At 36.0% G+C, this 23,546-nt stretch overlaps 1 protein-coding gene and 1 non-coding gene across 2 annotated transcripts; both read right to left on the bottom strand.

The window, feature by feature from the left end:
• Positions 1 to 1,880: 1,880 nt before the first annotated feature.
• On the bottom strand, positions 1,881 to 10,623 carry LOC116774956 (facilitated trehalose transporter Tret1-like). The gene is made up of 8 exons (XM_061524096.1): positions 10,505 to 10,623; positions 7,617 to 7,772; positions 7,173 to 7,253; positions 6,917 to 7,034; positions 3,683 to 3,873; positions 3,221 to 3,603; positions 2,633 to 2,744; positions 1,881 to 2,265 (listed from the first exon to the last, which is right to left on the bottom strand). Exons 1-8 carry the CDS (start codon positions 10,557 to 10,559, stop codon positions 1,994 to 1,996), a joined length of 1,368 nt encoding a protein of 455 aa, XP_061380080.1. The 5' UTR covers positions 10,560 to 10,623; the 3' UTR covers positions 1,881 to 1,993.
• A 12,604-nt stretch (positions 10,624 to 23,227) lies between these two features.
• Positions 23,228 to 23,334, bottom strand: LOC116775006 (U6 spliceosomal RNA). Its single transcript, XR_004353799.2, has one exon. It is a non-coding gene; the product is annotated as a U6 spliceosomal RNA (small nuclear RNA).
• Positions 23,335 to 23,546: the final 212 nt, after the last annotated feature.

The following is a 23,546-nucleotide window of genomic DNA, read 5'->3' as shown; positions in this document are numbered from 1 at the left end:
GGCTTTGCGAAGGGTTAGTTGCAATATCCACTGTACTAAGTAATGATGAGCCTGAGACGGCGGGGCATGATCGGGAGAAGGGAAACGAAGCTTCATCAGATGATGAAAGTGACACCCTTTTGGTTTCAAGTGCCCGCACTATGACCGCTAGTAACTCTGACGGCCTCCGAAACTGAAACCATAAATGATTTATGTAAGTTTGAGCTACATACATATGTATCTTTAAGTCGATGTGTGTGTTTCTGTGGGTTTTTTGGATGGTATTGATGGAAGTGGCTGGTTTAGCGGTCAATTTCTTTAGTACTGCTGGAAAGAAAGCGCGAAAGCTGGCTCGAAAGAGTCCACGTCCAGTCTACGCTTTCATAAACTATTGAAGATGAAGGGGCTAGCTCTTTGGAGTCTACGTCCGGGCCATCGTTCACTCATATATGTGTCAATCTTGTTAAAACTTGAATTTAAAGAGAGATGTTAAAGGCAGTACATTCTTTAAAAAAAAAAACAGTTAATTAAATGGGGATTTTAGTCAGAAATGGTCGAGTTTTATACTGGCAACTTACAGATTGTTTCTTTTTTTTAGATAAGACACCCGAATCGAGAAAACGCCCATAAGATGCACAGGGACGTGCGTTTTTCAGTATGGCCATGATGGCGCATTTGTAATTTTAGAGACTAAAGAGATTATTTTTACGATGTCACTGTCACGAATGTCACTGATGGAAGGATAGACGATTTCAAGTGACAGTCCGCTTGACGTAACTCGGAGGACTTGCGGTATGGTGCTGAAATCGGTAAATTGATCCCGTCGAAGGCGGTGCATACGCCACGTTGTCCGCGGAACGTCGTGTGATTTTGATTAATACTGAGTACGAACTTTGTAATTGACCCTTGGTTATTGAGTGTAGTTAATTGTTGTGTTTGTTAATTCATTATTTGAATTATAACATCGATTACCTATACGTCAAATGTTAATTATTTTCTCCCCGCCCGTTAACCTACGCCACTATGGAACAAGGAAATAATACTGATAGCGGACCAAGTTTCTATGTATTGGTAAATTTTACACAAATACACACATGTGAATGAAATACATAAGAAGTCGATAAAGCAAATAAATATTTTTTCATGAAATAAATTTAATTAAATTTTAAAATAATAATTATTGCATTTACTAATATCCTACTAGCCGTATCCTTGTCATGAATATAATTATTGATAACTTTAAGGTAATGAATAAACTTCGTTATAAGTGGAAAATTTTGTTGAATATATTTTTATGTAAATCTGTGTAAATTAATTATTTTAAAAATACCAATCTGGGTGGGTTAACTATAAAAGTTATAGTTGGTCAATGAAAATTCAAAAATTAATCCAAAGAATTTACTCATAAAAAATAATCTTACAAATTTAACTCAATGTTGCTCGATATTAGCCAATACAATACGGTGTTCAGAATGAATGTAATAAGGAATTGGGCGTCCCAAAAAAAAATTTACATTATTGCGACCGTCGAGATGCTGCGCTGTTACTTCCTAGAGAGCGGTCGAAAATTATGATAAGAAATGTTATTTATCAGAAGTAGTTTAAGATTATCGATACCGACTACTACCTTATTGGTTCTTTCGATGTAAAACTGTCTTCATGTATTATGTTTGTGTAACTTGTTGTCTGTCAGTTAACTCATAAAAATGATTTTACGGGTTCTTTTCTACTTGGGACGAAAATTTATACAACCTCTTTAAGGTTCCACTATGCGCTGTTTTCTTCATATTCTTTCCTTATATATTCCCATATTTTCTTCTCAATGTTCGATCAATATATATTATATTTAAATGAATAAAACTCGCGAAAGTCTTAGATCTCAATATATATTATAAATCAAATTTTTAAGAAAGATACAATGAAGTTTTTGTTGTTGTTTGCATTCAATAAACCTTAGTGAAATAACAACAGAAATAACCCAACATTAGGTTTTATGGCCGTTACATATGTGTTGCTATTTTTTGCCCAAATCCATCTGTATTTCTAACAAACCTTTACCCTTAGTTTCGGGAATGAAAAATATTGTGAATAAGAAAGCAAGAGCAGAAGTACAGGAAAAGAACCAAAATGGAACGAATGGGCCAACTTTATTAACTATCGTTCCAAAAACTATTGTTACCAGGAAACCAATTAACCCGCTCACTGTGATTGTTAATGTTGAACCACAGCTCCTAACATTTGGCGTGAACATCTCACCGATCAAGACACTCGGTATGATTGCTAGACCTGAAAAAATATATTGTAAATGACCAGTACATATCTTGTGAACAAATAATAATGTTTTTATATGGGTCAAAGTCAGCAGTCAGTCAGTCAAAGCAGATTAGGAAAAGAAGGTTGAAAATCAGCAACGTTTCATCGAACCTTACTTTGTGGGAGGCCTCTTTTTGATATCATAAATAGTTAATATAATAATATATATTGTGTTCTTATTTCATTAATAATTTTATTTTTTATTTCATTTAGAAGCATTTCGTTTCTTAGTCTGTTTTAAGTTTTGTTTAAAAATGTATAAGAAAATATATTTTTTTATAATAATAATTTTCAATTTATATCGCAAGATAAAGAAAATCCATCGCTATGAATAACTCACCTGAATCAAATCCAAGGAAGAAAAATATAAGTACTACAAGAGGCAACCAATGTACATTTTGTATCCCTGGATTTCCAATATCCAACAAATAAAAATATAGTCCCAGCGTGAACTGAAACATAAACAAGGAGTTATCATTAAATTCAATATTAGAAACTTAATGTCATTATTCTTAGATAAACCTCAAACGAACAATTTGTTTACAAGTGTAATCATCGAATTGGAAAAAATATAAACAAGATTTATGTATTAAAATAATAGTTTAAATAGCACTTGGGTTGCAAAATAGTCTAAAATATTAATTCCATCCAAAATAACGGGTTACTTAAGTTTACAGGCCCAAAACTGTAAAAAATTTTGAACAAACATATCACCTTACCGTTTAATAACGACGAGGAAGGAGCCAGTATTAATATTTTTTGTAAAAGGTTGTGAAAAATTTTGTAATATTTAATAAATTAGGTTAAATTATATGAATATATATTTTTACAAAAGTCTATAACAAAATTTAAAGATTTAACATTGATATTTTAGTAATCTAACTAGCTTAACAAGAAAGTTTAAACCGCGTTTAAAAATATGACATACCATGGACAAAGAACAAATTGCACAGGACATCGTCAAGATGACCTTTCTCCCTATCTTTTCAATAAAAATAGGGGTCACGGTGCTTCCCATTAATTGAAAACATCCAATAATTATCATTCCAAGATTTCCTTCTATTTTTGAACCGGATAATTCAAATATTTTAGGGAAAAAAAACATGATAGCCATCACACCACTGCATTGTTGGAAAATGTTAATCGACGTCAGTCGGAATAATGCTTTTCTGTTATTTCTTAATGTAAATAAATCTCTCCAATCTTTTATATTGCTTATAGTTCTGTAATCTTGTTTTGCTACAATGAATTTTTCTAAATCGTCCAATCTGTCCAAGTCCTGTAATGTTTTCTTAACAGCATTGTCATCTCCTGTAACAATAGTCCGAGCTTCAATGTTGTAAAGTTTTGAAATAATATAAGTAAAATTTTATCTGTTACCAAATTTAACCTTTTAAAACGTGAAACATCGGAGATTCTGGAATCATTAGTAGGCCTAAAATAAATATTATACTGAATGCCAACCCAACGGAGGTTGATTCTCGATAAGAGAGGAATGTTGCTGCTGAGAATAATGACATCGAACCTAAAGTTGTAAATATTCCTGCAATGGCAAGCAGGGTACCACGCCTACTGGTAGACCTGGGAATTAAAATGTATTTGTCATAGACACAAGATCATTATTATTTTTAAATAAAAAAATATATGAAGGTTATTTCATTACGAGTTATTCATATTATTTCTTTATTCTTTTAAATATAAAGATCACTATATAAATACAATCATTTATTGTATAATATTTCAAAAACTTCATCACAAATAAAATAAAAGCAGCCTAAAAAGAAATAGAAATACAGTACAAAACAGAGACGCAGACAAACTGTTCCAATCACTTGATGTGTGCATGAGGAAGGAGAAAGCTTGTCGCCTTGTCCAGAAGCGAGGAAGATCTACAACGAAGAGATGGAGGCCCACTGTGCGCCTGGTTGTCCGATGACAGAAACGGGATGCGGGGATTAAATCGTGTAATTCCCGTATACACCATCCAGAGTGTATCCTGTAGAAGGCCGGGAGGCTGGCTTTTGCCTTTTTGCCTGTGCTCTAGGCTGACGAGATTGGATTTAATCCAGTTGTGGTCACCATTAAGTCTTTCTGCACGTCTCTCCGCTGAGTCCAAGCAAATGAGGTGACATTTGGCAACGCTTGCCCAAATGTGACAGCAGCATTCCACGACTGGATCTGTGTTTTGTATAAACAAAGAAGCTGTCCCGGCGTGAAGTACTGCCGGACTTTTGCATGGACCCCGAGTTTCCTTGCAGGTGTCTTAGCATTGGACTCAACGAACCGCCCAAACTAAAGGTTCGAGGATACCATAATACCCAATATGTGGAGACGGCCAAAGTATTACAAGAATACATTTCGAGAAGTTGGAGTTAAGGTGAACGGACTCTTGGCAGTGAAAAGATACGCTTACGTTTTAGTGGCGTTAAATTTCACAAGATTGGCATCAGCCAATTCGGAGACTGCCTGAAGTGTGCAATTAACACGCTCTACCATGGCCTCTCTTTCTAACTCTAATTGATCCCGTCTACCCTAGGGCTAGGTTTATATAACGATGTAAACTTCACACAGTCGACAACATAATCGTTAAGCGTTACGACTGTGCTATCGACTGCGTAATCAAAACGACTCGGTAAAATCAGATCATTAATGTGCTGCAAACTTTGAGTTGTGTAGAGGACAAACCCCTGAGGTAACGCAACGTTAACAGCCATTGGCTCAGACGAGCAGCCATTAACAACTATTTGAATTTCATGGTCCCTCAAAAAGTCAGATATCTAGGTAACTAGACGAGGGTATATGCCATAGCTGAAAAGCTTACCAATAAGGCCAGAACCTGTCGAAAGCTTTCGAGTAAAACTGCGAGGGCTACATCGTTATTCTCTAGAGCTCTCTCGTATAAATGTGTGGTTTGTACCGGATGGTCCCCAGTTTTTCGGTCAGTCGGTCACTGAAGAGATCTTTATCCTTCAGGGGTCCGTTTTGTATACGTTCCATAACCTTACAGATTATGGAAGTAATTAATATCGGACGGTAATTAGCAGGATCTGTTCGGCTCCGCTTCTACGACACAGGAACCGCGTTGGCAAGCTTCCACGACTTAAGCACTAACCTAGTTATTAAAGAGAGGCGAAAAAACGTGTCAAAAAAGGAGAAAACTCGGGTACACATGTCTTTAGTATAAAATAGCTGAAATACCATCCGGGCCACCAGCTTCGTACACGTTAAGACTACGCAGAGTTTTCAGTACCTGTTAGTTAGTAATGTGGATCTTTTTCCGCACACAGGTAAGCGAGGGGGTGTGCGATTACTGCTATCTAGACTTGAATTTTGGGCGAAAATAAAACGAGCAGTGTGGCTTTTTTTGTTTACTGTATGGACTGCCATCTTACCATACCATCAGGTTTAGCCAGAGGAAGTAATGAGAATTGACAGAAATTTGTCCCGACCGCTTTGGCTAGAGTCTAGAAAATTCTATTGCAGAAAGACTGAGCAGATAATTTCGCGCTATAATGATTAGTACAGTAGAGACAAGCCTTCTTCAACGTTCTTTTGCAGGACTTGGAAGCCTTTAATCAATTCAAGGCTTTTTTAAAATAGCCTCCGGAGTTTTACGGTTTCTACTATGTACTCATGAAAGATAAGCAGAGCATATATGAATTATGCTTCTCAGCCTTATCACATTCGGCTGTGAACCTTGGACGAGCTTTGCCACCAGTGGGTACGTCGGTAAAGGGGATAAAATATTCAATTACCTGACGTAACACATCAGTTATAGCGTCCGCGCGTCTCAATGAATCTTCTGTAGAGATGCAAACCTGCCGCCAAGGGTAAGATGCAAAGAAATGTCGCATCCCAAATAGCGTGACTTAAAGAAATATGATTATTTGATCTAAATTATTTTTGGTATTATTAAATATTACCAAAGATCTTCTTTATTAATTAGAAAAATATATAGTTTTTGGTTTCGTCGAATTTCCCTGTTATTAATTACAAGAAGTCTCAAAATAATTCTTGTAGAGCTCTAAAACCCAACATTGCGGAAGTTTAATTCAAAGTTCCAAGCCCTTCTTTGGGGAGGCTAACTCTTAAGCTGAGAAAAAAAGGCGAGAGTACTCCCGCCGCTTCCTATCTCAACTGTAAGTCTGGTGGAAGGGTAGCCTTTGAGCTCTTCCTTTGATTGGGATTCAAAACAGTATGGGTCTCTTAGGAACCTCCGGGGAATTGCGGTGAATGCGAAAGCGGTCCCGTAATGTCCCACTTTGGTGATGTGGGTGGCCTTTGCTTGTTTGAGTGGCTAAGTTGTCAGGCATGCGAGGCTAAACATGCTTGCCGGGAGCCTTACACAACCTCCCCAGTCATCGGGCCTGGCTAAAAGGGTTATGCAGCACAGCATCTTTCCAAAGTAATAAAAAGTTTGAGGTGTACAAACATTTCCAATTTTTATACTTGTAACCGATATGTCGTTTTAAGGTAATGATAGCTAACAAACAGAATTTAAGCTTTCTAATACCTATTTAGACTAAGAAGTTAAATGATCATCAGTAAGTGACAAAATAAGTGTTTTCAACTTATTAAAATCGTGTTGTACTAGCCTCTTAAAATTATATATTTTTATACTAACGCTATTTCTCCCAGATAAACAAAGACCACAAGAAAGATGCAGCCAACACTAAATCCTGTCAACAGTCTTCCTATGAAGAGCATCGGCACATTGCGGGTAGTAAGAAGCAAAATATATCCTGAAAGAAAAAGAATATTGTTGTATAGAAAAAATAATTTATAATTAAAAATACGGATGTGAGCGAGTGTATAAAGTCAATTGTATAGAACAATCAAAATTTTGATTGAGTGAGGTTCCCTTTATTGCATGAACTAACCTATCATACTGATAAGGCTACCTAGTAGCAAACATGGTTTTCGACCCTTGAAGTTTGAAAGCCATCCAACCAAATATGAACCTGAAACAGTTGATTTAAACAACCTTACTAATGTTATAAGATTTTATGAGGATGTATAGATTTTTGGTTGTTTGCTGGACATATACATAAAACTACTGAAATGATTTTGATCAGGCTTGGAATAATTTAGTTTAAATATCAAAATAACTATTCCGTTTAATAACATCTTATGTAGTCTCTGAAGGCATAACAGTTCTAATTTGAATGAAGTCACGGAGCGTAGACTATAGATGTCGCTAACCGTAGCTTGCTGTATGTAATTCAACACACGTTACCCATTCCACTTACCTAATTCTGAAGTCCAACAAACGAAGTTACAGGCAAACTTTTCTTGTTTAAATTTGCATAGTAATTTTTACCCACCTGGTATGGAGCCAATGTATAACAAAGATCCAGTAAGAGAAACTTGTGTGTCGGTCAGTTTATGTGATAGAGGAGATTGATCTAAATCCTGTAGTTTCGGTATCATGGGCCCAGACCACGAAATTGTAAAACCAAGAAGCAATAATCCCATGTACACTGAAATGAGTATTATAATATTTAAAAAACACAAAATTTTCTTCACTTACGTTGTAGAGCCCGATTTAATTTGGTGAAAATGATTTGCAATTGATTCTTTAATAAAGTAAATAATAAGGCTCTCATTTTATTATGACTAAATTATGGACAAAACAACACCAACGCAAGGATATAAACAAATCTCGGGGTTGGTATCAATAATTACATGAATTATAAGTTAAAGGCTGTTCCGTATGAAGTCTTGTATAACAAATGTTTACTTTTAAGAAAATTCCAAATCAGTAATTCAGTTAGTCTGTTTAATACCATCAGCTGTAATTTATTACTTCAAACTTTTACTGCGTCACTACTTGTGTATAATAAGTCGTCTATAGACTTTTTTGTTTTGTAAATATTCTTTGTTATATTTCTTTATATTATAAGTGTGAATAGGTCACCTTGGAATGGAAATTGGCTATGAATTTTAATTTTTAGAGTTATTTCTTTAGAACAGATGAATATATATTTGCATAATATGAATTGACGCGAGAGCACCCATAGGCGACGGACAGGACGTTTTAGTCCATGATTCCAGGGCCCCCAGACATTACTTATTTTCTGAAGGACAAAACATATATAATAAGTTAGTATTAGTGTAAGCGTGTTCATATCTGCTAGCTTATACCGACGGCCAATTCTCAGGTAACAGGTACTACAGGTATGTAAAAATTGTTCTCAGTTTACTGATAGTCTGAGGTCTGGTTTTTACGTTTATTGATAGAAAATTTGTAAATAATTTTAAAAGAATACTGTCAGACACCTTCTCTTCGCAGATTTTTTTACCAGACACTTTAAATATCCACATTAAAAAACACAATCTTCGTACGAATACGTACAAATTAAAAAATGTTGGCAGTGGATGACAAATAACAACACCAATTAACAGACATTTTCATCTCGTTTTCTCGTAATGACGGTTGCTGTAATGTAACGGAAACGTCGAGAGTATGAAGTTTAAAATAATAAAAAGCGCGAGTGCAAATTACAAAATATTACTTTCATTTTAATGAATACTCGCCACAGTCTTAGATATCAATAATCAAGTGCCTTTTTAATACTGCTTCGCAGTTTGTACTGAGTTGTACCAAAATTGTTTAAAAAAAAATCTTTTATATCACGTATAGAAAAACTCCAATAACTTTTGTTCGACAAAATGTAATTTTTTTTATTGTATTTAATTTTTTCACAATGGACTTAGTTTTTAAAATAGTCTTATGCCAGGCAAATTATCATTGTGTTATATGACCAATTAGTCAGCAACATGAACATTTTAAAATCGAAAATTCAAATAATGATCAACTTCTATGCTTAGTCCGTGAACGTTTATAAATTTGATTCTAAAGTAACATTTCATTCGTGATCTCGTTCGTTATATTTAAGTCGACCGGATTTGGTGCCGTGTCAAACCGTTGAACTCGCTGAGACGAATACAAACTGTCAACATATAGAACGCAAAATAAAAACACCGAAACGAGGCATTTGTAGAATACAACGAAAGCAACAAATAATATTTAGAAGCCTGGTGCAACATCCTTATCAGCATACGCAGTGTACCTTAGCAACGCTTCATCACTATCAGATCTATTGTATTGTAGAGAGATTGAACCGTTATACCTCTCGCTTCCACTTCTACCGCGTACAAATCCACGACGAACCTATTTCTAGTGATTTCGTTAGTGAGCTCGTAATATATATAGACCTTGATGGTATGGTTATTTCCTTTTGCGCTCTAGCTACCATAAGTCCAACCGCTTCACGTAAAATTTCCCGAACCCTATCGTGAAGACTGGAATAATAATAATGAAAAGTGTTGGTTCATTTAGGTTTAGGTCAAGGTCCTTTTAGGTCATTCTAATTTAGTGTTCAATTAATATAAATTAGTGTTAATATACTTAATCTGTAAGAGGCACCGACTTCAATAGGTGCTTAGATAGTAACAAACTGTAAATATTTAGTCAGGTAGTAGATTATACTATTGGAAAGTAATAAGAATAGTGATCGTAATTTCTTATTTACTTTATTTATTTATTTCCCTCGTATTTTAGAGGATCTTATTTTAAAATCTGTCTGAGTGACCGTGAGAGTACCTGAGGTATGCAACCTTTCAGATAATAGTAGAATTTCTTAAATCGGTCCAGGAGTAATAATAAAATTGGGAAACATTTGCAACGAAAACGAAAGAACCTCCTCCTCTTTTGAAGTTAGTAAAAAGATAACTAAATTTGTCTTCCCAATATGAAGGTCAAATATAATACGCCTTGAATAATGTGTGTCATATATGTTTCAACATTTTAAGGATTTTCCTAAATTATTTCAGGATTTTATAATCAAGTCTTTTTGTAATCATCATGGGATCTTTTGGGAAGTCTACCCCTATAAATAAATAAATCGAAATCACTTGTCGTTAAAGTTACTCGTTTATTTGTCGCACGCATTCTTAATGCCAATTACAAATTTATATGATTTTCTCATGGGTGCCATTGCCAGAACTAGACCAAATTGAAATGAGACCAAACGGAAAGCACGAGCTTTCAAGTAAAATCATTACAATCGCTTCACCCAGACAAAACTTAAAAGGTAACAAAAAAATTAGAGATGAATTGAGAACCTCCTTCTGTTTTGAAATCGGTCAATAGACGCAATGTAGGTTAGTATTGAATTAATATAAATATTATTAGATATTTTTTACTTACTACATAATGAAATAAGTACTTGAAGTTGAAATCCAGTTAATTTAATTTTATGCATTTTATACAAAAAAACAAATAACAGGACGATATCAAAATGTACACTGCAATTGTGGAGTGTGCAAGCTGTGTCAATTTTGAGATAAAGAGGCTTGGCATATTTATGATTATTAGAGTATTATGTCTTTTCTTTCTCTCAGATAAGATTATAATATATTAAATATATATGTACATATATTTGTTTAAAAATACAAAAAAAAAATTCTGTACATATAGAAACTTAAAAATACCAGAACATAATAATATATCACTTATAATAGACTACGTAACTTGCTATAATTAAGGACACTACTAATTATTTTGCTATAATTAAAGACACTACTAATTTATTAAATTTACATAAAAATAAAAACAATTCTAAATGAATAACTTTCAACTATCTTGATTTAAACTAATCGTTAAATGAAATCCGAATATAATACAATCGAAAGATTTAAACACACTTCGAAAATCTACTAACGACTAAACTAACACACCAACGGGCGTTACGAACGAAAAAGAGCCCTGATGTCCTCTGACAACTGCTTACGAGTATATGTCGTTTGAGTCTCTCCTACCCTCTCATATCCCTACATTGATTCTCTCCTACCCTCTCATATTCCTACACGGCCTTTCCTGACATGAGCACGTCCCCGGGCTCCTTTGTGTTTAACTTTCATGACGTCCAAAACGTAGTATTAGCACCAAGGGCAGAAAATTCTTTTTATTCGCACTGGACGTATTCAGTTTTGAATGTCTTGACATTCCAGAAGGACTTGGTTGCGGCTCAGTCTCTTCCATAGGCTGGTCAACCTCGGGGGGCAAGTTGGCGTCATAACATAACTCTTTTCCTTCATTGTCTACGTCTGAAATTGAGAAATATAACGGCAGAAATCTTTTCGATTTTTGATTTAACTCAACAGTAACATCATGGTTAACGTAAACGTAAAGTGAGCTAAATAAACATAGCCCACACAAAGCGGTTGTAAAACATCCCAATAACCAACCACTTGGGGCGGGACTTGTCGGAAGATCGCCCCCTCACACCTCGTCAGAGACCCACAAGGAATTGCTTGAGGCATGACTTGGTGTGTGTGTGAAGGTTATCATAAAAACATGCTTCAAACCATACCATCTGATACAGACAATGTTGGCCGACCAACATCCCATAAATCAACTCATGATCTTTGAATACCATAGCTCGAAAGACAACTCACTATCAAAGTCAAGTTTCCGAGTATACTAAATTAATTCCTAACCAAGAGACTAGATTCTCAGGATAACGTATCCGATGCACTCCAAGATAAACAATTATCCCAGACTCAGCCCCCTCCCGAGATAACCGGCCCGATGCACTCCAAGGCAAAAGGCTATCTCAGGCTCAACGTCCCTCTTGGAATCACCGGCCGGAAGCACTCCAAGGCAAACGGTTATCCCAACCTAAGCGTCCCCTCCGGGATAACCGGCCCGATGCACTCCAAGGCAATCGGTTATCCCAGATACAACACCACTTCTAAGACAACCGGGCCCGATGCACTCCAAGGCAAACGGTTGCCCCAGGCACAGCGCCACTTCTGGGATAGCCTGTCCGATGCACTCCAAGACAGCTATCCCGGACCCAGAGATCTAATCTCTAATACAGCGTGTCCGATACACTCCAAGACAAACGCTCACATCCTAACAAGTAACTCATGTCCCCTCGCTTTAACCCCAATACATTTAGAGATTTGTGTCAAAACAATATTAAAATAGAAAACACAATGGGATTAAGTTTCAATAAAATCTGAAAAGGGGTTTTAGTCAAAATTGCAGGTAGAATAAGGCAAATACCTCACCATCAAAGAAAGCAGAACACACTCCTGGAGTCCATTCTCCCATCCACGGAACCATATATTCCGCAGCTGCTCGAGTCGATTTGCCGTATGGGCCAGCTAACAGCTGCAGCTCATATCGGCCGTGTGATAGTGTCTTCATAACCCGATATGGTCCCCGCATACATGAGTCCAGCTTCCTTGTTGACTGAGCCTCCTTGCTAACAAAAACTAAGGAGTGTAGTTCAAAAGAGTGAGCCGGTTTACGTCTCTAGTTAGCATAGGCATCTTGACGAGCTTGGTTGGCACGAAGGAGTTCAGATGCCCTCTGACGACTCATCTGACGAAGGACTTCTCGATTACCACTTGAGCCTTCAACAGTAACGTCTCGTATCAAACAACGTATGAGCGGTGTGGCAGCTTCAATACCTATGAGCAGGTTTAAGGCAGAATATTGAGTTGTCTTGCATTTTGTTATGTTTAGGGTCAGCTGTAACCTCAACAAAACAGCTGGCCAAGTCCTTGACCCAATTAAGGAAATCAGTGCTTTGAAACATGCGTCCCCGATCAGCGACAATTAATTTTGGAGTTCCAAAGAGAGACACCATGGTAGTGAAGTGTTGCTTTAGTTCGTCAGTGTCTTGTCGGAACATGGGATACAATAAATAAAATTTTTAAAACGCGTCTATAATAATAAGTACATGACGGTAACCGTCAGTTTCTGGTAGGAGGCTCAAAGTGTCCATATGGACTGTCTCAAATGCTGCGTCTGGTTTTTTCCCATGAATGAATGAGCTGTGAAAGAGCACGAGCTACCTTTTTATGAGAGAAGCAAACCAAACAATGGGAAATGTATTTTTTTGCAAATGTTCTCAACCCTAGGAACTAAAAGTGTTTTGTTATCAAGTCTACAGTTTTATCAACTCCTTGATGATCATGTTCGTCGTCAAAAATACGCATAAGACAGTCTATGGCCTTTTGGAATATAACAACAAAAATTAGGATTTTCACCAATAGGTGTGAGCTTGACTTAAAGGATGTCATAACGACTGAGGTTTAACTGCCCATTCACCAGTTTTTGTCTTAGAGAGTGAGTTTTCTCGTCAGAAGCCTGAGCAACTTGCGCCCAATTTAGCGGTCTTTTAATGGTACATAAGTTAACCGGATTGCGGCTAAGATAATCTGCATGGGACAAAAAACAACCTTTTCTATATTCCAGGTTAGAATCGAATTCTTGGAGGTATACCCACCACCGAGCCACCCTTGGCAACAAGTCTTTCTTACGTTGGGTAAGTTTTAACGTTTTACAGTCAGTAACCACGATGAAGTGTGCAACCACAAGATAATGCCTGAAATACTCTAATACCTTAATCACTGCCAGCGTCTTCAGTTCGTACGAGTGGTACTTACTCTCAGCCCCCTGAGTGAGTCTACTACAATAAGACAGTACTCGTTTACGATTTCCCTTATGCACTCGCATCATGATGACTCCGTAACCAATCGAGCTCGCATCTGTGTGGTATTTCTATTGGCAGCGTAGGATCATAAATGGCGAGTACTGGCTCACTTGTAAGACAATCTATGATGTAGTCACGAGCGGCCTGTTTTTCAGCACCTCAATGAAAATTAATTTTTAGTAAGTGCCGCTATTCAAGCAGCCCTTTGGGCAAACCCAACTATATACCGCCTAAAATAGCTAGGTAACCCCAGAAATTGCCTTACTGGCTTAAATTTTTTTTTTTTTTGTTTAGGCTGAATCAATTAAGGCCCGCACTTTCTGACGACTTGGCCTATACTGACCTTTACTAATCGTACGACCCAGATATTCAATAGTGGTAGTTAAAAACGAGCATTCCTTTATTATTTGCTTTTCAAGCAAATCTGTTATTATGTCACGACCACGGATCGTTTCAGCGTGTGAGAGTTGATATGACCGATTATACACAGGAATGCTGGATTTAAGTTTAATTGACATGCTGCCTATGTTTACGGTTGATGTAGCAGTTCCCGTAATAAAGTACCGAGAGAATTCATTAATTATCCTCTTAGTAACCCTCTCTAAATAGTTACCTACCAGAGGTATATCAATTGTCATCGAAACATCAGACTGAACAATCATCACCATTTATTCATAAAATATGTGCATGGTTCGAGCCTAGATAACTTAACGCCCTCACTATTTGATGAACTCCCTGATAACCGTTCGATTTTGGGTCTCTTACTACACAAAGCTTCTCTTTGCCCCAACTGCCCACAGAAGAAGCACCTGATATCACTCAGATTCCGTTTACGTGAATACTCCAGAGATCGTCTATCTGTCGTAACGTTGCGCAATCCCGAACGAGAGTATAGTTGTCTCGAAACACTAATTGTACTTGGTTTAACATAGATTGAAAAGAATTCGACTAAATCATTCGGAAATAGTTTAGCATTTGTCGCCGTAGCCCTAATATTTGGATCAGTGACACAATAATTATAACCGAAATAAGCTCCTCACCGAGTCCTTGCACTATAGGTAAGCAAAGTAACGACCGGCGTACATATTACGCGTACGTTGGATAGTGATCGGAATTCTTAGTCATAACTTCAAACAATATTCCAGCAAAATCTGGTACTTCAGGAGATAAAGGTTTAAATTCTTTCTTAGAATTGGTCCAACTACGGTAGCTAGACACCCATTCATTGAGCCAAGATTTCGCATCCCCTAACAAACAATTTCCTATTCGCGAAAGGCATTCTAAATCATTCCAATTGTTTAAAACTTTCGCGCAATCAATATGCACCAATCGTCAATCATGTATGCACCAATCGTCAAAGTTGTGTAGATTTGGGTCAAAGTTCGAAATATAGTAATACCGAGATTTTTCAGCCGTACTAATTGATCTGATGGCACTAGCAATGCAATCGGTAACACTCGCCTGTACTAATTCCAACGGTATACCCGCGTCGCCTACTTGTCGTGATCGAGCGAGGTCTCGGATCCTGATGATGATAACATTCTGAATGGTAGCTTCACATCAAGTCACATGCGTCGGAGAAACCAGATGCCCTATCGACAATAATTCACGCATTCTATAGGGTACACGACGATCGGAAACGCGAGATATATCGCGGACGCGCGTTGGTGTCTGCAACTGTCGTGATGACTGCCTATTACAAACGCTACCGGGCGTCAAACCTTTGTAACGTAATTCCTCATAGTCGTGTGAATTCACCGACGAGCGGTGCGGCATGGGCGAAGCCCTTGTTTTCGCCTCTAACGTTTTAAGACGAGACATCATTGCCTCCATATCAAGTCTCAACATGTTATTCTCATCTAAAGATTGCTCACGGGAACTATTGCCCTGACTCTAGCTACGATCACGACGAGGATTACTATCAGGAACACTGCGGCTACAATTGTGTTCACGTTCAGACATTTTAGTAACAAAATAAAATAATTAAATAAGTATAATCGCTAGAAATTAACGTATCAACAGACAAACGCAATAAAAGTTTACTCACCGCTTAATCAAAGTAATTAACACAAATTAATATTCTCGATAATAACGTAACACGATATTTAAAATAACTCAGTATCTAAAAAAAAGTTATAATGAAATATTTAACAAAACACAAAAAAATAATAATGTGTGGGTAAATTGAAATAACAAGGCCTTACCAAACGGGGTTCTCAAGGTACGTATCCCACTTCTGATCTTAGAAACTAGGTAAGAATTGACTTTTTAAAAAATAACATTCGATACAATTCCACTGCAAATTTATTAAATTTACATAAAAAAAAACAATTCTAAATGAATAACTTTCAACTATCTTAATTTAAACTAATCGTTAAATGAAATCCGAATATAATACAATCGAAAGATTTAAACACACTTCGAAAATCTACTAACGACTAAACTATCACACCAACGCCCGTTACGAACGAAAAAGAACCCTGATGTCCTCTGACAACTGCTTATATGTCGTTTGAGTCTCTCCTACCCTCTCATATTCCTACAATATATATATATATATATATATATATATATATATATATGACATGACATGAAATTGTTTAATTAGAAAACTAAATTATTATTTTTTTATTTGGGATATTTTAAATCTTGTATTGTATTGTATGTATCGATGTGCTGCTTCTTAGTGAACGGATACTGGTTTATCGTAAGGCTTATTAGTATTGAAATATTTGTAATATTTTTAATATGAAAATTTTTTTTGCACTCACATAAAAAGCTATGGTTTATACCAAATAAATATACGAAAAAATTAATTTACATTTTGATATTCTATTCATTTCTTTACACTAGCTTTAAACATAGCGTATGAAAATGAGATTATTTTTTTATAAGTGTCGTGTTAAAATAAGGTTGATGTACTAGCATATTTAGTTTTTAGTTTTCCATATATGTATATCTATTATCCATCACTTATATATTACACTAATATCTAATTATTTATTTGTACTTGTTTTGCCCAAATATAACGATAGATTTAGTCTTTTAAATTATTAAAATATATTTTTATCTCATAAAAATTTCTCGGAGTCATCTGCATAACCACTGACTGACTGACGATAATGAAGAATAAAGGCATTTGTGACGTCAGTAATGCTGACATGACTCTTTAAAACAATGAAGTGGTTTTTAATCCTATAAATATATATCATAATGATACATATGTACATCCCTAGACTAAATACAAGTAAATAAAAACAGAAAATAAGTTACTTAATAAAGCATCTTTAAGAAGTTTTGCATTGTTTCAACAAATACTTTGCTGAAAATATCTTCAAGATCAATCATCCGATCATATGTCTGATGAGTTCGGGGAGGCCATTTCAGAATAGATTTTCGTATAGTGTGATAGAATTCAGGAGGTGACCAGACCATCTAAGAAAGCGATCCAACTTATTTAAGTTACAATTATAAATCCAACTTATTTAGGTTATTAGAGCAAAATACATCGGCATTATCAAAGAGAGATAGGATTATTCATTAAACTAGTAGAGTTTTGGTTCGATGGGGTAAGAAATCCTTACGCCAATATAAAACACGTAGAGACTCTGTGATCTTATTGCATACCTCATCTATATGACTATCCCATCTCAATAAAACGTCAACAGACAGTCCAAATTTTATATAAAGACTCGTGAGGGATGGGTTTATAATTGTTAACCAGAGGCTGATATATTCCCTGTAGTTGACTGAGCTCTCGCTGCTTTCGGATGTCAATTGCCTGGCATTAGTTATGCTTCACTGTCACTCAATACTTCACAGATAAATCATTGACATACTACAGATGTTCATTGATGGCCTCAATTGCGACATCAATGCTATCAAGAGTGGGGCGTGTGTAAATATGAAGGTCATCAGCGTACCTATGATAAGAGCAGGGGAGATCGATAGTAATAAATTTATAAATAAAGAGAAAAGAGAAGAGGAAGTATACCGTCTGGTGTTACATCGCAAATGAATTCGTACCAATCAAACAAAGTATTATTAACGCGTACAGTTCATTGACCCCGAATATAATCAAAGAGCACTAAAAACTTTGAAAAAAAATGTTAAATGTGATAAAAGAGCCGAGATAAGAAAATTACAAATAAGAGCCGAGAAAAATTATGACATATGCTTGAGATTATTGGTGTTTCGATACCTTGGCCCTGATTGCATCTATTCCTCAAATATTTGCAGGGACTTAAGTCAAATTCGAAAAGATTCAGCTTAACTTGCGAAAAGCATGATCTCGTTTCTTCATCGCGACTTTTATTTTATTATGTGTGTGTATCGTAGAGGGCACCAGCTTGCGCATTTAGTCGACCAACTGCGTCCTGCAAACTATCAGCCTGCAATACATCTGTCGAGTTTATAAAGGTAACCTCATCAAGAAAGCTTTATTTTTAGTATAGAAAAAATCCCCAGGTGCAATACTGTAGATTTGGTCGTCGAAGGTTTCATAACATAAGATATGTATAATCGGTTATGCTTTGAAAGAGTCGGGCATAGATAATTAATTTGCCATGATTCACTCTTTCGTGATGAGGGGATATGAGGTTGGGGTAAACCGTTGTTTTAAAAAGAGAAAATAGATTGTAAGAAAGGGAGAGAGAGTGAACGTTTAAAAATATTTTTTTGAACATGACGATTATAGTTATATATACCACATCATATGTACAATCTAAAATACCATAGACAGAATTTCATTTACTTTAATGTTACAGTTTTATAAAAAATTATTAAAGTGAGGAAAACTTATGACTGCGTCAATAAGTGTGCTTCATTAAAACAGTCATATTAGAATCTATAAAAATGTTTTTTAACATTATTACTATGATTAAATGATTCTTTTATATTCATCTATGACCGGTTGAATATTCTTCATAAAATATAAATGTAAAGAAAACTTGTTGTTCGGCTTCAGATAATGAATATCTACTATTAATAAAATTCTGTACAGATGTCTATGTAAACCACATTAATCTAATGGCATAGCAGTGGCATATGACACGAACTAAGATTAGATAGGGATTACTCAGATAGCTAAGAAGTGTATTGTACCCTTTATCTGCACGGAGGACAGCCAGGCCTTCATCGTTGCGAAGGTGTTTGAGTGCAACTGATTCTTGACGAGAGATGTTTTGTCGAGGCAATTTGCTCCTGGCGCAGAACATACGATACATCTTGCCTGATTGCTTCAAGCTCTTCTTTCGTGACCTGATTCTTATGAAGACATTCCTCAACGTTACAGATAATGTCTTTGAACGGTTATTTTGATGGTACTGGTGTAAAAGTTCACTCCTTTTTTAAGGATCTCAATGGTTTATTTTTCTAAAGTTTGCTTTGACAGATAGACAACAGTTACCGGTGTCTGTGTTGCCTGACTTAAATGAGTATTTATAAGGATTATCATTACTACTACTAATTTTAATTTTTCTCCTTTATTATTTTAATATATTAATTTTATTATTTTTCGACTGATTATAAGTAAATTTTTTACGTTTATTAATTATAGCAAAACATTTTTACCAATCTGTCTTTGACAAATATTTTTGTATTTCGTGACTCAGAACATCAATTTGAAAATGTAACTGCCGTGCATCCCACCGATTTTATGTAAAAGGAGGACAAAGTAACCGTTTACTTGCCTGGCGGAGTATCCTGCCGCTACGTTTGATGTCTTTTTTAAGTGATATTTTGACACACACACAAGATCACAGACCTTATATTTTCTTGATTATGTATTTCGGTTATAATAAATTTTAGATAAACCTTTGGCATTTAGCATGTTCTCGATTGCCTTCTAGCGTGAAGAACTAAGTCTTTGTTGTGGGACTCTGATATAGTCAGGGTAAGTTGGAGTCGGTCTGGAGCTGAATCATAAATTGAGCTCAAAAGGAATGCTTTATGACCATAAAGAGTGAAGTTAGGAGTGCGTACTTGTATTGTATGCTGGCATAGTAGTATATATATATTTTGACCAATATGTTTGATTTTCATTTACATATGATTGCAAATACTCCTTGAGAATGGAATAACTTCATTCCAGAGCACCTAGGGTCTGGGGATGGTAAGAAGAAAACCACAATTGCTTAATTTAAGAAAATGAACAAACCTGTTTGAATAGATCTGAAGAAAAATTTCGTCTTTTATCGGTAAAAATATATTTAGAGAGTCCAAAAATGAAAATGAAGTCTAATTTGTCGAAAGTAAGAGGATCATTAGTAGGATTAATTGAGTCACTTTGCTGTGTTTCAATATTTTGAATGATTGGATTATTTTCGGTGATAGCTGGTGATGCAAGAGGATCTTCTGTGGAACTTAAATGAATATCGTCACTTTCATAATCAGGTTGTACAACAATTGTTTCATCATTGGGAATTACAACGGGATTTAATAGATTGGGATAATTAACTGGGAATCGAGATAGAGCGTCTGCGTTGCAATTAATCTTTCCTTTTTTATACTGGATTTCTTAGTCATACTCTTCTTATTTAAGGCGCCATCTCACTAATCTAGGACCGGGACCTTTACGATTAAATAATCAACTCAGTGGCTTATGATCTATGATGATTTTAAATCGATGACCAAACAAGTAAGATCGAAAGGTTTTTGTACCAAATATAATAGTAAGACATTCCTGCTCAGTAATTTAGCTATATTTAAATCTATAGGTGAAAGAGCCTATCTGTGGTCAAGTTACTGCAGCTTGAAAATGGGCTGGCTCGACCGGGGAAGTACCACCCTCTCACAGAAGATCGGCGTGAAGTAGCTTTTAGTGGCTGCGTTTCGTCCGATGAGTGAGAGAGCCGGTTGCCCTTTCCCTGTTTCCACCCCTCCCATTTCCTCAACAAACAAGGTTGGCAACGCATCCGCAACATCTATGTTGCAGATGTCCATAGGTGATGATCACTACTGCCCATCAACTTAACCCATAAAAAAAATTATATCATGACTATAAACACAAAAAAAAATTACGTTATTATTATTTAACAGTCTTTGGTGTAAGTTATTCATAAAAAGTAAAGTCCGTTACCTTCATCCAAATGACTATACTGCTATTGTGTTATAAACTGATCATTTTATAGGGATGATAACAAAGGTCATGGAATTCTTATTTACCTTTTACTTTTGGTTATTTACCTAAATTAAGAAAGTTGGCTTCTGTCAATCCTTAACACATAATAATCAATGATATCGGAGAGTTTGTGATTATTTTGTTTCTGGGGATGCTAAATCTTATTTAAATAGTCAAAAGGCGCAGAGGAGAAAAAGAGATATTCATTTTGATATGTCAAGAAACGATGAACCTCGACTTGAGTCGAATTATTAAGACTAACCGTTAATACAAATTTTAGGTTATTATAAGATATTTTTTGTTATACCTGTACAGTGTTCTACTAAACTCCAGTATTTTCAGGTATAGTTTTTTTATTGTTACATCGTTTTGCATAGTACATACGTATTGATGTTATCTTGAAGGGCGCCTCCGAACTTGAGTAGGTATAATACATTTTATATTTCGTGTTAGGAACGTTCATATTTTGTTTTCTTTTCAAAAATAATTGTTTTATACTGGCTCATATAGGTATGTACAGGTTGTTCTTTTTTAAAAGAATACTGATTTGTACTTATACACAATATTCTCTCTGACTGGGTAGCTTGAATTTCTGTTTGTACCTTTCACTTACTAGTTGCAGTGTTATAGAGTGATGTCATTAAACAGTGTTTTTACTTGTAAAATGCGTTAGTATAAATACATATGCATGACAGTTCGATACATGTTTTAACTCAGATTTAAGCTAAGCTTAACTTAACCAGTGTGTATTACGACTTATTTCAACAAATTGTATTGAGTATGTTACACTATCAATTTAATTACAGTTGCCCTTAAAGTTATTAAAGTTGCCCTATTGGTTAGATTCTCTTTCTTTATGAACTATTTTTTTACATTTTGACTTTCTATAAGTTTGATAACAAACTAAAATTGCTTATGTAATTTTATGAACGACAAGTTTATATTCAATAAAATCTTAATCTATGAATGAATTTTTTTTTTGATTTGGTTTTAGTAGTAGTTAAGGTATTGTATTATTTATTGTTGATTGTTTATTTTTGAGTAATTGAGGTAGGTAAATAAGTAAAAATTTCGATCTGCATATTACCTGGTCTTATAATTTCAAAATTATAAGATTGAAATCGCCAACCCGTCTTGAGCAAGCGTGGCGATTAATGCTCCATGTGAGAAGAGGCCTTTGCTCAGCAGTGGGCTCCTATAGGCTGATGATGATGATGATGAAAAAAAAAACGGCTTCAAAAAGCAATATAGGAACACAGGAATTAAAAAAGAAAAAATAATTTTTGACTTAAATACTATTTACTTTTTTTTATCCCGGGGGAATGTGATCTACACAGACCCGACCTAGTGGGGACAGGACCGGGTTATGTGGGGATGGTAGACGCCCCTTGAGGGGACGCCCCGACCCACTAAACCTAACCGGGTGCTCCATTCTGCTCCGCTGAAGCATCACGGGCTCTCTATTGCGCACCGCAATGCACCGGCTGTCTGCAGTCCAGACTCGTTCTTGAAGAGGACCTACACTTCCCCTCTCCACTCCATCGATGTCACTTCCGGAAAATGGGAGGCGCGCACCAACCTGAATCCTCTAATATGGGCGACGGATTTCCCCATCCGCCACCCATAGGCTCCATCCAACGCCCGACGATGTTGCTATGTGAGAACAAAAGCCGTCACGTAGGCTCGACGCCGTCAGCCACCTCTCTCACGACGCATGGGCAGGGATGCGGTGTTTCACTCCCGCTCCCTTTCTGCCTCCTCTTTAGCCGACAACATTGTCTTAGCAAAAAGTTCAACGGCCAGCCAGGCCTATTCACTCACGACCATGGCGCTTACCATAACCGGCAACGAGAGGTCCGGCCCTATGGTAGCCACCAGTGCGCCGCGTTGATTATCCCAGACGGGACACACGGCACGGAAATACTATTTTAAATGTCTCCAATAAGTCCACTAATTACCTAATTTATATGAATGAACACTATTTTTATTACTTTCCAATAATCTAATCTAATAGCTGACCAAATACTACTAAATTTGTTACTATCTAATCACTTTTTGAAGTCGATGCCTCTTATAGATTAAGTATCTTAACACAAATATGTAATAATAGAACACTTAATTGGAACGACCTAAACCTTAATTAATCTACACTTTTTAAAGTCTACTATTTGATAGGTAAAGTTAAAATTAAAATAGTATTTATGTGTTTCATTTATTATTTTTTGATTTATAGTTTCGGTGTTAATATTTTGTTTTGTTGACGCCGTTTTCATTTTTGCCATGGCGATGCCATTCGAATTTCAAAAATGTGGAACGCTTCACGATTTTGCGTGTCATCGTTGTGCAGGGGACATGTTAATCTTTTCTGTATCGTTCCCGTTTTAGTATATGTACTACCGAAGCGAGTACATGCAATGAGACCTAGACCACACTATTTTACAAACAAAACTACACCCAACAAACAATTACCATTAACTGGTAAACGGAAAATACAAACAAACTACGAAAACAATCAAACGGAAGAAATATGTTTTCCCCCAAGCCGACTGGTCCTCGTGGGAGATAAAGACCACAACCCTCCCAGAGCACAGAGAAACAAATGCAAGAGAACAAAAATATAC

Source organism: Danaus plexippus, chromosome 23 (assembly GCF_018135715.1).
Source record: "Danaus plexippus chromosome 23, MEX_DaPlex, whole genome shotgun sequence".
NCBI classification, from domain to species: Eukaryota; Metazoa; Arthropoda; class Insecta; order Lepidoptera; family Nymphalidae; genus Danaus; species Danaus plexippus.
Note: the sequence above shows the minus strand (reverse complement) of the source record. Positions and strands in the feature narration are given on the sequence as shown.

Bases quoted from the DNA above. Each gene is read 5' to 3' on its own strand.
- LOC116774956 (XM_061524096.1), bottom strand. From the start codon at position 10,559: ATGCATAAAATTAAATTAACTGGATTTCAACTTCAAGTACTTATTTCA. The intron at 7,773-10,504 runs GTAAGTAAAAAA...TACTCATTTCAG, and splicing joins AGTACTTATTTCATTATGTA to TGTACATGGGATTATTGCTT. The intron at 2,745-3,220 runs GTATGTCATATT...TTTATGTTTCAG, and splicing joins CAATTTGTTCTTTGTCCATG to TTCACGCTGGGACTATATTT.